This window comes from Cupressus sempervirens, chromosome 3 (genome assembly GCF_028749045.1).
Source record: "Cupressus sempervirens isolate cs-2001-9-10 chromosome 3, ASM2874904v1, whole genome shotgun sequence".
NCBI classification, from domain to species: Eukaryota; Viridiplantae; Streptophyta; class Pinopsida; order Cupressales; family Cupressaceae; genus Cupressus; species Cupressus sempervirens.
In genome coordinates, this window is record NC_143120.1 from 1,055,740,091 (window position 1) to 1,055,756,877 (window position 16,787).

At 39.0% G+C, this 16,787-nt stretch overlaps 1 protein-coding gene across 4 annotated transcripts in view; it reads right to left on the bottom strand.

Annotated features, from left to right (window-relative positions):
* Positions 1-13,659: 13,659 nt before the first annotated feature.
* Positions 13,660-16,787, bottom strand: part of LOC149570371 (hypersensitive-induced response protein 1-like) — a 147,763-nt gene continuing 144,635 nt past the window's right edge. For all 4 annotated transcript variants that reach the window (XM_089823013.1, XM_089823015.1, XM_089823014.1 and 1 more), the window contains 3 exons: positions 15,197-15,288; positions 14,890-14,986; positions 13,660-14,395 (listed from right to left, as the gene is read on the bottom strand). In XM_089823013.1, coding sequence (XP_089679139.1) covers positions 14,040-14,395; positions 14,890-14,986; positions 15,197-15,288 — 545 coding nt within the window. In that variant the 3' untranslated portion in view covers positions 13,660-14,039. The remainder of the gene's footprint in view (positions 14,396-14,889; positions 14,987-15,196; positions 15,289-16,787) is intronic.

Here is a 16,787-nt window from a genome sequence, read left to right on the forward strand (position 1 = left end):
TACAAATATTTTTCTTTAGAAACTATGTTCTAGAGCACTCATTCATTTGGGTTTAAATTATCCAACACTTTTTCTTTTCCATGTACCATATTATAGAATGAATTGTGTCATTTTATCTCTTTGTTGCTCTATCTTAAATCATAATTGTGTTCGTATCATAGTTATGTGCAATTTATAGCTTTCATTTCCTAAAAAACATACCCCAATAATTAATTACATTATAAGAGGTGTTGCTCCTCTAAAAAGAGAAAGATCGTCTATTTAATGGAGATCTCCCCATCCATGGGTTGCTTAGTTGTCCTTCAACTTGAATATAAGGAGTCAGTTCTAAAGTTATTTTTAGGATAAAATTTGCAACTAACAAGAAGTTACCTCATGGGATAGGCAAGATCCCAACCAAAATTCACATGTTGATTTACAAATGAATTATGGGGTTTACAAACATACACAAACCAGTAATTTTAAATGAAGTATCATATGAGGGTCACTTGTTACAGTCCAAATGAGACATCATAGACCCACAAGCAAGAAGTAAAATAAACCCTCTCAAATCAAAGAATTTTTTAAGCCCCAACTTAGTTTGTGCCAAACCTTTCTTCCAGAACCATCATTTTCTCTCTAAGCCCATTGACCTTTACGTTCATAACCGCCACTGTTTCCTCCAGAGAGTCGCATGACTTGCACTTCTCCACCTCCATATTATTAACTTGCAAAACCAGGGAGTCATAAATCATCTTCTCTTTATTTTTGGCCCAAGCAAGGGAGGAGGTCATCATGGGAGAGGGATCCCTATCATCCATAATATATAGGAATTGATCCAGAGTAAGATCCACTATATTCATCATCAAGGACGTGGAGACATGCGTCACCTCCTTGCTCCCATTATACTCATCCCCCAAGCCAAACCCCAAGGAATCTAAAATGTCAACCTCCATCTCCACATCCCTGTCCTTCTCCGCTCTTCATCTCGTTGTCTTTTGCTTCATCCTTTGCTTGGGGGGGGAAGGCACATCTTCAAAATCAAACTCCTCATCATCCTATAGGATAGTGGTTTTCAACCTCCTCTATAGCCTTTGATTTTGCAAGTATCCTCGGCCTTCTTCTACCACCTCTAACCTTCTCAAAATCGACCAGGTCTGCCTCCATCCCTTTCTCAATTTTCACCCTCTTCCCTATGGACATCAGAGGGGCTTTCTTAATCTCAGCAAAGGAAATGCTAGGAGAGAGTAGGGAGGTGGGGAACTTAGGATTAGTGATTCTCAGAGGAATGTGGGGAGGGTGAGGGTCATGAAAAATGGGGATATTACCAATCTCCATAATTCTAGGGGGTAACAGGGCCAAATGGAAATGGCAAAGGTGGAACATTAAACCCTAGAGCAGGATAGTGAAGTTGGTGCCCTTCTTCATTTTTTTCTTCACATTTGCAATAGTTTCCACTAACTCATGCAGCAAAAAAATGGAATAGAAAGGTCATCATGGTCCTTAAAATGGTTAAGGAGGGGGAAACGGTAATAATAACAAACCCCATACCTCCCTTCAAGAGTAAGATATTTCATTAGCACTAAGTAGACCTCATTCCATGGCTCCAAAAGCTTTTCCCTTAGAATCCCACCATAGTGATGAACAGGTTCTTCTTCCTCCTAAAAGAAATGGTTCAAACTGGCTTCATCTGAGATTCTAGTCACTTTTTGTCATTTCCTACCCGTCAAAGAAAGGGTTGTTGGTGCAAGAGCACCTAGGTAGGCAAGTGGTAGACCTAGGGCTTCTTAGATGTTTTGGCTTGTAGTGATGCTAGCCATGTCACTAGATCAGTAAGAGGACTAACTTGGTCCTAAGGTATGAATAGGTAAGTTGGAAGAGCCCAAAATGGTAATGTTGCTCCTAGTTGCTTAGAAATTGATCATTTGGCAATATAGAGATTTTTGGGTGTGGAAGGCTAAATAGGGAAAGTAAGTGTTGTAAGGACCTTATTAGGTGCTTAGTAACCATTCAAGGCCTTGTGCATAGTTTGGTATCAATTGGAGCAAGTTTGGGAAGCAGATATTAAAAATTGTAAAATTGCTCAAACTTGCAAAAGTTGTCATTAACAACTTTACAATTTTCTTACAAACAAAACAACTTTTTAGTTAGGGCCTTCCAACTATCTGAAACAATTGGAAGTGCTCTTGGGAAGCCTTTATAAGGCCATTCTCAACCTGCCCCAATGGGTTGGAGAATTGAGTTATTGGATTGTACGGCCTAAACAACAAGATATGAATAGAAGTTTCTTGTTTTTGAGGTTTCTTGGCATGTGTATGGATTAGTTTAAGTATCTTTCGTGTTGGAAGTGTTAGTAGCAACTATTTTGCAATTTTGTACATAGTTTGTTTGTTATTTGATAGGGTTTGGAGTGCTTAGGATAATTAACTTGCTTTTTACCAGTTTGCTAGTCTGAACAGAGGTGTGAGTGCAAGATGGAGTCCTAGGGCCACTTCCCACCATTGGCATTGTACAATTTATTGGGATTTGGAACTAGACTCCATGTACTCCATGTGCAATAGAGATGGGCCCATGGAAAGAATAGCATTTCTTTTTAAGGTGATGCCCTAGGCAATTCTTTTCAGCTTGGCTAGGGATCATATAGCAGAGAAAGAGCTATGGAGAGGATTGAACATGTTGATACTTCAATCCAAGCATGTGGAGAGTGAGGAAGTGTTGTGGACTAGCCCTAATCTAGAGGGAAAGTTTTGATGTGTATCCCAAGGAATGCAAAATAAGTGTTTTTAATAGACAGCATGTAAACCCTTGGAACTCTGAATTCTAGGCCAAAATTGTGCATGTACAATACGGACAAGTTAAGAACCCAAGACCTTAAAAATCTTCAAGATCACTAAAAAGGGTATTAGGAATGGTAATTTGTTTGGGTACTTGTTAAGACATTTCATAAAATATCCTATTTTTTGTGCATTTGGAGTGCTAATCCTTGTAGCCTTTTCCAAGCATTTGAGTGAAATTACACTTGTGGATTGCAACTCGATTAGGGTTGTGACCTTGTTTTGGGTGTAGAACCTTGGAGAGAGAACTAAGGCATTCCTAGGTATCCATTTAACCATGTGGGAAGATCCAATGAGCATTTGGGGCTATGTGTGTTGATGGGAGTTCACGAGTAAGCTTGTACTATCTAGTTGATGTGCACTAGTTGAAGGAGTAGGATCTAGTGGATAGAATCCTCATAGGCATAGCGTGTCTAGAAACCCTATTTGGACAAATGAATTACCTAGTGGAGACCCAAGAGAGCTTAGAGTTGTAGAGAAAGATTGGTTGTCACACCAGAGTAGTATCAGAGAAAGTTAAATATTGGGGAAAAGTGGTGGATGTCTGCAGCTACTGGGGAATTAATAGGTGAAACCAATATGGTGACTAATGCAGAACTACCCAAGGAAGTTGATAAGAAGAGGGAGAAGGATAAGCTCCTTGAAGTAGCCTTGGAAGAGGTAAAGACAAAATTAGAGGAAGTTGTTGATGCAACAAAAAGGAAGGAAGAAGAAGACAATGAAAAGGGTAAGGAAGTAGTAGAGGAGAATGTTGTACCTGAACCTAACCCTATCTTGAATAAAGAGTCCTTCTTGAAGGCTATCAAAGCCCTGGGAGGAAAATCTTTCGAAATTGTGCCACTTTTCAATGGGAAGATGGACATATATGTAGTTATGAATTGGATAGATGGCATAGAGAACCATTTTGAGTGTGAAGGGGTATCAGAGGCACAAAAGGTTAAGGTGGCTAAGTCAAGGCTCAAAGGTTCAGCATTGACTTGGTGGAAATACCTACAAGATGAAAGAGTCAACATGGGAAAGACTCCTATAGCTGATTGGAATGCTATGGTTACCAAAGTGAAGGAGAACTTTCTTCCTGAAGACTTTGAGATCTAACTCCAAAAAAGAAGATAAGGACTTCAGCAAAAAGACTTAGATGCAACCTCTTATATTGAGGAATTCCAGAGGCTATGTCTGAGATCCAAAAAGAAAGAAGAGGAGCCAATGAAGGTGGATAGATATTTGAGTGGTTTGAAGTGGAATATACAAGAGGAGCTTAGTTTGTGGGCATCTACCATTGTCCAAAGCTGCCACCAACTAGCTCTAAAGGTAGAGGAAAAGAATAAGATGAAAGGGGATTCCAACTTCAAAGATAGAGGCAAGGGCAGAAATCAGAGGACAAAGAGGAGGCTACCAAGGTAGAGGTAGTGAGTAGAAGAATCAAGGTGAGAGCAAGCTCACAGAGAAAACTAGTGACAACTCCTCAAAAGGTAGTTATAATAGGGGGAGAGGAGGTAACAAAGGAGGATCAAACAGAGGAAAAGGATCAGGCAGAAGCAACTCTCATTTTACCACCATGAAATGCTATAATTGTGGTCAACTAGGCCACTCTACCTATAGGTGTCCTAAAAAACCTTCTTTCTATAACCAGGATAAGAGGATGGCATATGTTCAAGAGGACAACTGCAGCAAGGAATTTGACATGGATCATATTGAGTCAGAGAAGGGAGAGAATCTCATGTTTAGAAGAATGTTGATCAAACAACTAGCTCCTAATGAACCTAAACATAGAAGGGCCTTTGTTAGGAGAAAAAACAAAATCCTAGGGTAACTGTGCAAAGTGGTGGTGGATTAAGTGTCCACTGATAATGTGATATTAGAAGAGGTTGTTACCAAATTGAAATTGCAGAAGATTCCTCATGACAACCCCTACAAGGTCACTTGGCTTAACAAAGGGTAGAGCATCTTAGTTAATGAGCAAGCATGGGTAGATTTTTCTATTCCAAGATAGAAGGACAAATTGTTGTGTAATGTTTTTCCCATGGATGCTTGCCATAATTTTCTAGGTCGGCCTTGGAAATTTCATAGGGAGGTTGTGTATGAGACAAGGCTAATGCCATAACCTTCAAAAAGGGAGGTAAGACCTTTAAAATTGAATCTTTGTTGGAGTAGGAGGAATCATAGTCTAAAGTACCTAGGGTGTTGTTATCTAGTGGAAATGATTTTGTGATGGACCTCCAACATGAGGAAAGCCAAGGATATGCAATGATATTGAAATCCACAGATGAAGACAAATCAGTCAAGGAACCCTTGCCGGTTGAAGTCCAAAAATTGATTGAAAAGTACAAGGACATAGTGAGTGATGGTACTCTAGCTACCCTACCTCCTAGAAGAGTTAGAGGACATCAAATTGACTTTGTTCTAGGTGTCTCTTTGCCAAATAAAGTAGCTTACAAGCTCACTATAGACCAGAACTTGGAAGTGGCAAGACAAGTCCAAGAATTGTTAGACCAAGGTCTAATCCAAAAGAGCATAAGCCCATGTACAGTCCCTATGGTATTGGCATCCAAAAAGGGAGGAAAATGGAGGTTGTGAGCTAATTCAAGGGCTATTAACCAAATTACAATTAGGTATAGGTTTCCCATACCAAGAATTAAAGACCTTATGGATTGTCTTGGAGGCGCCATGTATTTCACCACGTTGGACTTGAAGAGTGGTTATCATCAAATCTAGATAAATGAGGGAGATGAATGGAATACAACATTTAAGACTACTAATGGTCTTTATGAATGGCTTATGATGTCATTTGGTCCTTCTAATGCTCCTAGCACACTCATGAGGCTCATGAATGAAGTGCTTAAGGACTTCATAGGTAGATTTGTGGTGGTGTACTTAGATGACATACTTATCTACAACAAGACTAAAGAGGACCATATCAAGCATGTAGGGTAGTTTTGAAGAGACTTCATGAAGAGAAGCTAGCCATTAACCTAGAAAATGGTGACTTTTTCAAGCAAGAATTGGTGTGTTTGGGCTTTGTGGTATCCAAGGGATCTTCGAAGATGGACAAAGAGAAGGTTGTTGCTATGCTAAATTGGCCAACACCTACCACATCTACTGAGGTAAGAAGTTTTCATGGACTATCCCAATTTTATAGGAAATTCATTAGGAATTTTCATGGTATTTGTGTACCTTTGCTTGATACTATAAAAAGGTGGAGTCAAGTCTAAGTTTAAGTGGACTTTAGAAGCTGAGAAGTCATTTGACATGTTGAAGAAACAAGTAGCTACTCAACCTATCCTACAATCGTCAAGTTTTGAAAAACTGTTCACCTTAGAATGTGATGCAAGTGGCTTAGCTATAGGTGGCATTTTGAGTCAAGAAGGTAGGCCAGTAGCCTTTTATAGTGAGAAACTTAATGAGGCTAAGAAGAAGTATTCATCCTATGACCTCTATGCCTTAGTTCAATGTCTTAGGAAGTGGAGACACTATTTGTTGCCCAAAGAATTTGTTGTGTTTATAGATAACCAAACTCTTAGTTACATCAACACTTAGGAGGAGTTGAGCAACAGATATTTGAAGTGGATGGAGTACTTGCAGGCATTCCCTTCACAATCAAGCACAAGAAGGGGCAGTTGAACAAAGTGGCAGATGAACGAAGTAGAAGGATCATGACAGTGCAAGAGATTTAGCTCCAAAGCATTGGACTAGAGAGTTTTAAGAACCTCTACAAGGAAGATGAGGGCTTTGTTGAACCCTACAAGATATGCAATGATTTTGAGAATCATTTTCATAGCAAATTTTCAAAATATTGCAAAATGGATTTCTATACAAGGGTAACTAGTTGTGTGTGCCAAGGGGTTCAATGAGAAAGAACCTAATACAGGAGAAACACAATGGCAACCTAAGTGGACACTTTGGTGTGAGTAAAACCATAGAACTAGTGCAAAGGTTCTATTATTGGCCCAAACTAGTAAAAGATGTCACTAAATATGTGGAGCAGTGTATGCTGAGCATGAAAGCCAAAGGAGGAATGAGCAATGCAGGTGTTTATGCCACGGGATTGTGTTAAGTATGGATTTTATTGTAGGTTTTCCCAAGACTAAGCAAGAGTATGATAGCATTTATGTTGTTGATAGATTTAGTAAAATGGGGCATTTCATCACATGTAGGAGAACTAATGATGCAAGTCATATTGCCCATCTACTTTTCAAAGAGGTTATAAGGATTCATGGACTTCTACTAAGCATAGTGTCAGATAGGGATGTAAAATTTATGAGCCACGTTTGGAAAACCTTGTGGACAAAGCTTGGCAAAATTATGTCTGTTCATTCAGCTTACCATCCCCAAACTGATGGTCAAACTGAAGTGGTTAATAGGACCCTAGGCAACCTTCTAAGGTGCCTAACTAAAGAGTATGGTCAAACTTGGGATGTTATCATCTCATAAGTAGAATATGCTTATAATGATACCAGGAATAGGACTAGTGGCAAGAGTCCTTTTGAGATTGTTTATGGAATGCATCCACGGGGTGTATGTGAATTGAGGTATCTTGGAGACATAGATCAGAGAAGTGGTCAAGTTGAAGACTTTATTCAAACCATGAAGGAGATTCAGGAGCAAGTCAAGCAAACCATCCAAGCTAACACTCAAAAACTCAAAGCCAAAGTGGAAGAAAAGAGAAAAGATGTTTAGTTTTCTATTAGTGACTATGTTACAGTCCATTTAAACAGAACAAGGCTACAAAAAAGTGTGCCTACCAAGCTACAGATGAAGAGGGTAGGGCCTTGCAAAATCTTGGCAAAGTAGGGAGCAAATGCCTATAAGGTAGATTTACCATTAGATCTAAGCATATCCCCTTGTTTTCAATGTACAACACCTGGTGGCATTCAAGGGCACAATACTTCAGACTAGTCCAAGTGTTCAAAATGGCATTGAACCTATTACAGCACCTAATATGAGCAAGTTGGAGGTTGAGAAGGTGTTAGATTCAAGAGTGAAGAAGTCTACAAGGCACAAAGTATATATGGAGCACATCGTCAATGGAGGGGCAAGCCAACTTCAGAGGCTACTTGGGTTACTAAGATAGAGTTCAAGAAGGCTAGCATTCCCCTAGACATATTGCCATCATATACAACTTAGTTTTTTGATGGGGGGGAGTATGGTGCAGGAGCACCTACGTAGGTTAGTGGTAGACCTAGGGCTTCATAGATGTTTTGGCTTGTAGTGATGCTAGGCACATCACTAGATCAATAAGAGGACTAGCTTGGTCCTAAGGTGTGGATAGGTAGGTTGGAAGAGCCCAAAATGGTAATGTTGCTCCTAGTTGCTCAGAAATTGCTCACTTGGCTTTATTGAGCATTTTTGGGTGTTGAAGGCTAAATAGGGAAAGTAAGTGTTGTAAGGACCTTATTAGGTGTTTAGCAACCATTTAATGCCTTGTTCATAGTTTGGTATCAATTGGAGCAAGTTTGGGAAGCAGATGTTAAAAATTGCAAGATTGCTCAAACTTGCAAAAGTTGTCATTGACAACTTTTTGCAATTTTCTTGCAAATAGGGAAACTTTTTAGCTAGGGCCTTCCAACTATCTGAAACAAGTGGGAGCACTCTTGGGAAGCCTTTATAAGGCCATTCTTAACCTGCCCAAGGGAATGGAAAACTAAGTTATTACATTGTACAGCCTAGACAACAGGATATGAATAACAATTTCTTGTTTTTGAGGGTTCTTGGCATGTGTACAGATTAGTTTTAGTATATTTTGTGTTGGAAGTGTTAGTAGTAATTGTTTTGCAATTATGTACATAGTTTGTTTGTTATTTTATAGGGTTTGGAGTGCTTAGGCCTATTAACTTGGTTTTTACCAATTTGCTAGTCTGAACAGAGGTGTGAGTGCAAGATAAAGTCCTAGGGCCACTTCCCACTGTTGGCATTGTACAGTTTCTTGGGATTTAGAACTAGACTCCATATACAGTAGAGATGGGCCCATGGAAAGGACATCATTTCTTTTTAAGGTGATGCCCTAAGCAAGTCTTTTCAACTTGGTTAGGGATCATAGAGCAGAGAAAGAGCTATGGAGAGGATTGAACGTGTTGATACTTCAATCCAAGCTTGTGGAGAGTGAGGAAATGTTCTAGACTAGCCCCAATCTAGAAGAGAATTTTTGGTGTGTAACCCAAGGAATGCAAAACAAGGTTTTGTATCAAACAGCATGTAAACTCTTGAAACCCTGATTTCTAGGCTAAAATTGTGTTCGTACAATACGGACAAGTTGGGAACCCAAGACCTTCAAAATCTTCAAGATCACTGAAAAGGGTATTGGGAATGGAAAAATGTTTGGCTACTTGTTAAGGCGTTTTGCAAGATATCCTAATTTTTGTGCATTTGGAGGGCTAATCCTTGTAGTCTTTTTCCAAGCATTTGAGTGCATTTACACTTGTGGATTGTAACTCGATTAGGGTGTGACCTTGTTTTGGGTGTAGAACCTTGGAGAGACACCTAAGAGATTCCTAGGTATCCATTTAACCATATGGGAAGATCCAATGAGCATTTGGGGCTATGTGTGTTGATGGGAGTTCATGACTAGTAAGCTTGTACTATTTAGTTGATGTGCACCAATTGAAGGAGTAGGATCTAGTGGATAGAATCCTCAGAGGCATAGGGTGTGTAGAAACCCTATTTGGTCAAGTGAATGACCTAGTGGAGACCCAGAAGAGCTTGGGGTTATAGAGCAAGATTGGTTGTCACACCATCCGTAGCCAAAGCAATGACTTTCTCAAACACCTGAAAAGTGATACCATTCACCATCACTCTCCTATCGTCCCAAGAATTCACAAATTGGAGCGACCAACTCTCGTTGTAGCCATTCATCGCCTCCATAAAAGGGACCAAACCCCCTTCTTTTAACATGTACCAAGTGAGAGGTTTTCTAGCACTGTCTTAAATTGTCAAAGGCTCAATCCGAAGCAGGTCAACCCCCATTGCAACTTCCTACTCAACAATGATCACACCCTCCTAAGTCCTGGACAAAAAACACAAATTGAACCTATAGTAACACTTAGGGGGAAAATGAAACTCCACCAAGTAAAGCACAATCTCATAAATGCCTTTAATGTCATTAAACCTCGTGTCTTTACTCGTCCCCATTGTCACATGCCATTTTCCACCTCCCCGATTCCATTCTATCTTATCATCATCGTGAACCCGACTCCTTTTGAAATTTGAATCATTACTCGAAGGCAGGTACGAATTCATTAATAGAATAATCATAAAATATACACCCAAATTGTACTTTGATTTCTTTCCCTCTTGAACCTCGCGTCTTTATTATTGGGAGTACATTTTCCATAATTTCTCGTCATCTATCTGAAGTGACATGGCCCCACAAGCCAACTCAGCATCCTTGAGTAGTCACCATACACAACTATTCCACTCCACATAGACCCAATCATGAGGGATTGTCTTTAGTCATCAGAGATATTACCATATTTGGTAACGCCTCAACATTTCTCCAACATTGTAAGCCGTGAATCTTCAGACCCATCATAGCCATCACATTGACTACTGCATTTTCCTCCCAATAAATATGTTGCAAGTCATACCACTTGAGGATTGTTAATATATGCCACACTTCTTCAGTCACCCTCCTAAAAGCCCAACTTGCTTTCGTAAGACCTTTCACAGTATCTAAGATAACCTTTGAGTCCCCTTCGATTTCCACATTCTTCCACCCAACACCAATGACCAACTTCAAGCCCTAGAGGAGAGCCATAGCCTCAACCACGATATTAGAAGCCTTACCTAGATTACCCGCAAATGCTAACAACATTTTACCAACACTATCTCTCACCATACCACCACCCACAACAACATCCCCCCTCGTCGCTTCGTCGAAGTTCATTTTAACCTAGTTCGCTGTGGGAGGTCACCATTTAGTCCTTGCTCTAGCGAGTTGTTTTGAATTATCAACCTCCACAAATCCCTCTGTGAGTTTCCAATTCTTGGCAATCCTCTGTTTGCTTAGCATAGGGAGAGACAACGATTTCCTCCACTTGCTATTCTACATGTTCTTCACTAACAACTTCATAATCAAACCCGTCACAACCTCCTCATTCCTTTCTTCATTCCCAAAGACCCTATTATTTCTTTCCTTCCAAATACCCCAGCAAACATGAGAGGGGGACAACATTCCACAGTTGGATAAGGCGAGGGTGGTGAAAAGGACTCAACCAATTAAAAACAAATTGCTCATCCCTTTATGGAAGACCCATTCCACCTCTAGCATCTAGGGAATCCTTCCACAGATATTTTAGTAAAGCTACAATCCAAGAAGAGGTGGGGAATTCTTTCTTCCTCTTTACATAGATAGCATCTATTGGGAATTTGGAAGCCTCTTTTTCTGAGGTTGTCGACTGTAAGAATCTTCCCATGCATAGTAATCCACCAGAAGATGTTGAAATTTGGAATCAATTGACTAATCCAGACCTTCTGCCAATATTTTGGAGCTGAATCCTTCTCAAAAATCATCTTATAAGCAAAGCCAACTGAGAATTCACCAAACGAGGTGTTCCTCTATATGAATGTGTCCTCCTATGCTACCCCTAGGATTATGTACCCCTTAAGAAACTCACCAAGGTCCCCCACCAGGCTCCCTAGATTATAATTCCCCCGAGGCAACTATAAGTTCCTCCATCTCCTACCAACCAAAATATAGTCTATCACCTTACTTCCTACTATCGGCTAAAGACAATCCATGAGAACCCCAAATTTCATATGAACCAAAGGTTTACCTTCTAGCCAAGAATCTTCCTAGAACCTGATTTTACTACCCAAGCCCACCAACCATCTCAATCCTTCCCTAAGCAAACCTCTATTCTTGATAATATTTATCCACACCCTAGAACCTGAGGGAAGATCATTATCCCAAATACAATACACAAACTTCATATTCCCTAAGTACTTAGCTTTAAGGATCCTACACCAACTAGCTTCGTCTTTTGCTAGCTTCTAGCCCACCTTAGTAAGGAGAGCTTTATTCAAATCAGTAATCTTTCTGATACCTAATCCTCCCTTATATTTAGGTTTACACACAGTATCCCAACTAACCAGGTTCAGCCAGTTCTTCTCCTCCCCACCTGACCACAGGAAGTTCCTTTGTATTTTTTCCAATTTGTCAACCATCACCTGAGAGATTTTGAAGAGGGAAAGAAAGCAAACGGGAATACCTTGGAGGGAGATCGCAAGTAATTGAAGCTTCCCCACACTACTCAAGAGTTTACCCTTCCACCCAATCAACTTTTTCTGCATTTTTTCAAGGATAGTATTCTAGAACTAGTTTGACACCTCTTTAATGGTAAGCAGGAGATCCAAATAGGTATCTGGGAGGAGGGCCTTATTGCACCCTAATATGTTAAGCACCCTTCTCTGGATATCAGTCTCCATATTGAAGAAAAACACCTTACTTTTATCTAAATTGTTTTTCTGACCGGCATTAACCACATAGATCTCCAAGATATGTTTCCAGGCTCTAGCTTCAGACACCAACAAAGTCCCCACTCAGGAATGTATCTTCAACAAGTTGTTGTATAACCTCCGTCGAGAGGGAAGTGGTCGGTTTGATGCCTTTGATATCCCCCATGTTCACCTTTCTCAAGAATGCTCTACCTAGCATGTCAGCATCCATGATGAATAGGTATGGCGAAACAAGATCCCCTTGCCATAGACCTGTTTCCGCACCAAAGCTTCCCCAAGGCGAACCATTCACCAGCACCAAGTAGTTCACAGTCTCAACCACGGTCCTAATGATTCTAATAACTCCTTTGTTGAAACCAATTCTCTCCAAAACATCATAGAGAAAAGACCAATTGATCATGTCATAGGCTTTCAAAATATCCAGCTTCAGAGCCATTCCCAGATTACCACTCTTATCCATCGAGTATAACACCTCATGAGTAGTACTAGCAACATCCAGAATTTGGCAACCAGGGACAAACCCATTTTGGGGTTTGCCAATAAATTTGTGTAATAATGGCTTAAGGAGGTTCACTAAAATTTAGAGATGTTGTAGGTCGTATTGCATAGGCTGATAGGTTTGAAGTCAGTAAGAGCCACCGGGTCCTTAATTTTTGGGGCTAGGGTATAGATAATTCTTGTTGCTAACCACATCGTGTAACAAGTTCAAAATAGAATTATCACCACTGCAGGAGCCAACTATGGGGCTGCATAGATATGCAGAGTACAAATCCTCAAATATAGCATACTACTTTTGGGAAGTCATTATTGTAGACAACACTAATAGGTTAATCGTGAATCTATTCTAGGGTTCCAAAACCTCTTGACAATGGTAATAATGCATTTCAAATAGATGGAAACCTGACACACAGATGGGAACTAGTCTAAGTCAAGACACGATAAATACATAATAGAGACTACACAAAGAGAGAATAAACAACCGATTATGATTGATGGAGCAAAGCACAGTGTCTTATTGAGGACCAACATATATAACCTTTGAACTAATGATCAATTACTTAGTTCCAAGCCAAGATCAATTAAAATCACAAACAAGCCATGAGAAGACCTAACAAGCCTATAAAAATTCATTTAGGTAGTGGGGTCATGAATGTGTAGTTAATCACCAAAAGGAATAATCAGGGAGAAGGAAGTGAAAGGAAAATATTGAGGGAATCAGACTTGATGTCTAACATGTACATACGTCAATACATATGTCACCAGAAAGAATGCATGAGTATGAGGAAAACAAATTGAATTTTAAGGTAAGATAACTCAATTTCCAACATTCCTAACCTATAAGTAGAAAAAGAACAAACAAGCATAATAAAGCAATCTGATTCATTTAGCACTAACAATGTTTAACGAAATAACATATTAAAGTTGCTTTTCCATGTATCAGACTCGAATATTTTAAATATACATTATTGTTAGAAATAAAACTCTGCCTTTCTCCTTGGTCCTTGTTCAGTGCTATTACAATACTCCAGAGTCTCAAGATTCCTTGTTCCTAACAATAACCCCTGGTATTTCAAAAAATTGCGCAAAATACATGTTTGCCACTGTCGCAAGATCATATCCAGTAGACAGTAAGAAGTAGAAAGCACAATCACATAATCCCAGAAACAGTAAACATCCTACAAATTTTGCAATGTCCAGAACTTCTAACCAGAGAAAAGATTAAAACACTTAGCCTATATAAGACAAATGATCTTTTAAGTTTGAATCCCAACAGTGCCACTATGCAGGTTGTGGTTGAAGCAAACCATCATTGATCTGCTTAGCAATATCACGAACAGCACCAGGTCCATGAGGGATGAACACTGATGATGACTTTGATGAGGCGCCTATCTCCTTCATTGTGTCAAAATATTGTGTTACAAGGATCAGATCTGTGACATCGTTTGCATTTATTCCAGCAACGTTACTGGTAAAAGCTAAGACACTGTCTTTCAGACCATCAACAATAGCTTGCCGTTGACGAGCCATGCCCAATCCAGACAGATATTTTGATTCTGCATCACTTTCAGCCTGTTTGATTTGAACAAATTTCTCTGCCTCTGCTTTCTCAGTTGTTGCTGCCCTCAGTCTTCCAGCTGCATTCCACAACCATTTCTGCTTGAGATGAAGTAAAGGAAAAAAGATAAAAACTATAAAAACAAAGAAAATAAGTAAAGCGCAATCACAATCAACCTGTAGTCCTTAACCCATAGTCCATAAACAACTCGGAAAAACATTTTTTTCTATTCAATACTTAAAAAGCATGTAGATGATTTATCGCTCAAAGACATTATAACTTCTTCTAAACAAATTGGAATCTATAATCATAAACAATTGTCTGCAAATTTGTGAAAACATTCAGGCATAGGCCAGGGGCCACTTGGACTCCCAAAATAATGATATCAATGCAAAGAAGAATTTAGTTTTTGTCCTATTGAAAAATTAAGATACAAAACATAGGAAAGATGAAGTCGATTTAATTCAGAGTCCCAATGAGGCAAATTTGACTAGTGTCCTTTCTTTATCCACTCGTCACAAAATAGAAATTTCTGTCATTCGAAGAATATAAAATGTTGTAAAAAAAACTGACCTGCATTTATCTCATTCATTGCTTTTTTAACAGTTGCGTCAGGAACTGTATCAACAATAAGTGTCTGAACTATCTCAAACCCATAATTTCTCATGGCCTGTTGCCAAAAAAAAAGGAAAAAAAATACTGAAAACTATAATATAAACTTCAGTGGACCAAGCAAGGACACAAGCATTGCAGCAACAAAAAAAATTCCCTAAATAGTGAGCATATAGAAGCATAATTATTACTTGAAAAATGATCTAAAAATGAATGTACCCTGTAACGGGTCAAAAAAATGCAATAATTGTGTCTTTGTGATATTTACATTTTCAAGTTCATTCTTGACAGCTTTTGCCAAGTCAGTTTTTTGCTCAAAAACATTGTCCAGAGTCATTTTTGGGACACCTGACCTGATGACTGCACACAAAAAAATATGATAAACCAATCAGATTCCAAGAGTTGTGAAAGTTACATTAAGAAATTATAGAGGAGAGACAGTCATTCACCACTGGGTCCAATTAGAATATATTATAAAACTGAATCAGTACGTTGACTGCAAAGCATCATCCCGTTCTTGTTACCTTAACATGCTAGACCTACCTTACATAATTTCATGTCTCTCACCCTTTAAATCTCTTCAAAAGATACATATCCATCCCCAAATTACAGGATTCGGACAAATTTGGCATGTTATCGTAATCACTGATCTTAGTTACCTCTTCTGAACATATAATGTGTCTACCAGTCTCTATGCGTAGACATTTGCAAATGGTAAAAAAAATTTATATAATATAATGCATGCATGTGTACTTGATAAGCTCTGAAAGTTAGCTGGAAGTACCCATGTTAAAAATATAGCAAACAGTGTTAGAATAGAGGGAAATAACAGCATAAGCCAGATCCAAACCAGGGTGCACAAGTTTTTCAGGACCAAAAGGATTAAAATTTACAAGTTGGATCCCCAGTTATGATCACTAGCAGAAATTAGAAGGTAAAAGAGCACAACTTCAAGGTTCCAAGATGATGGAATCCTAGGTATGGATGTATTCACTATCCACCATCAGGACTAAAAGGTATCTCTTTAACCAATAGCATGCATTGGCATATAATTGTGGCTAGCATCACCTTCAACTTTTAAGTAAGTCATATGATCGTTCTACAGCTTTATATTGATAGGAGGGTCATGCATACATATGTTAATGTTTGGTAGGTTGGATAAACCCATGAGACTAAACTGAAGATATACACACACACACACACATAATCAATTCTTATGTATATAAAATTATAATGAATAGACATATCCCATGAAGGGACATGTCTCTCTGTGTCTCATCCACCATATAAAAGAGAGATTGCTGCCCTTGGAAAACATATACCAAAGAGGCAATGTTAATACATTTGCAGTGATCCTGATAAAACAACATGGTATCAGAGGTGGACTGCAAATAAATGGAATGAAAAAGGAAGAAAGTCTGGACAGCAATATATTATAGCAAAATGGGCGAAATCTTTCAAAACAAAACGTCAATGTTTGATGGGACAAAATATGCCTATTGGAGTATAAAAATGTCAACTTATTTGGCGGCTATCAGTTTCGATGTCTAGCAATCAGCTGTAGATGGTTATACACCACTGCAAAACCCACCAACGGATACAGCCGAAAAGAGAAAATGTGAAAACAATGCCAAAGCAAAACATGCAATTTTATGCAATCTTGCCAAATCAATATTCTCCAAAGTTATGCACTATAGATCGGCCAAGGACAGTTGGGACAAGTTGAAAAATGTTTATGAAGGAACTGATAATGTAAAGAAATCCAACTACAAACTCATCGAAAAGTATCTGAAAGTCTCAACATGAATGAAGATAAGAATATAGTCTCTTTTCTTGATCGTGTAGATGATGTTGTCAAC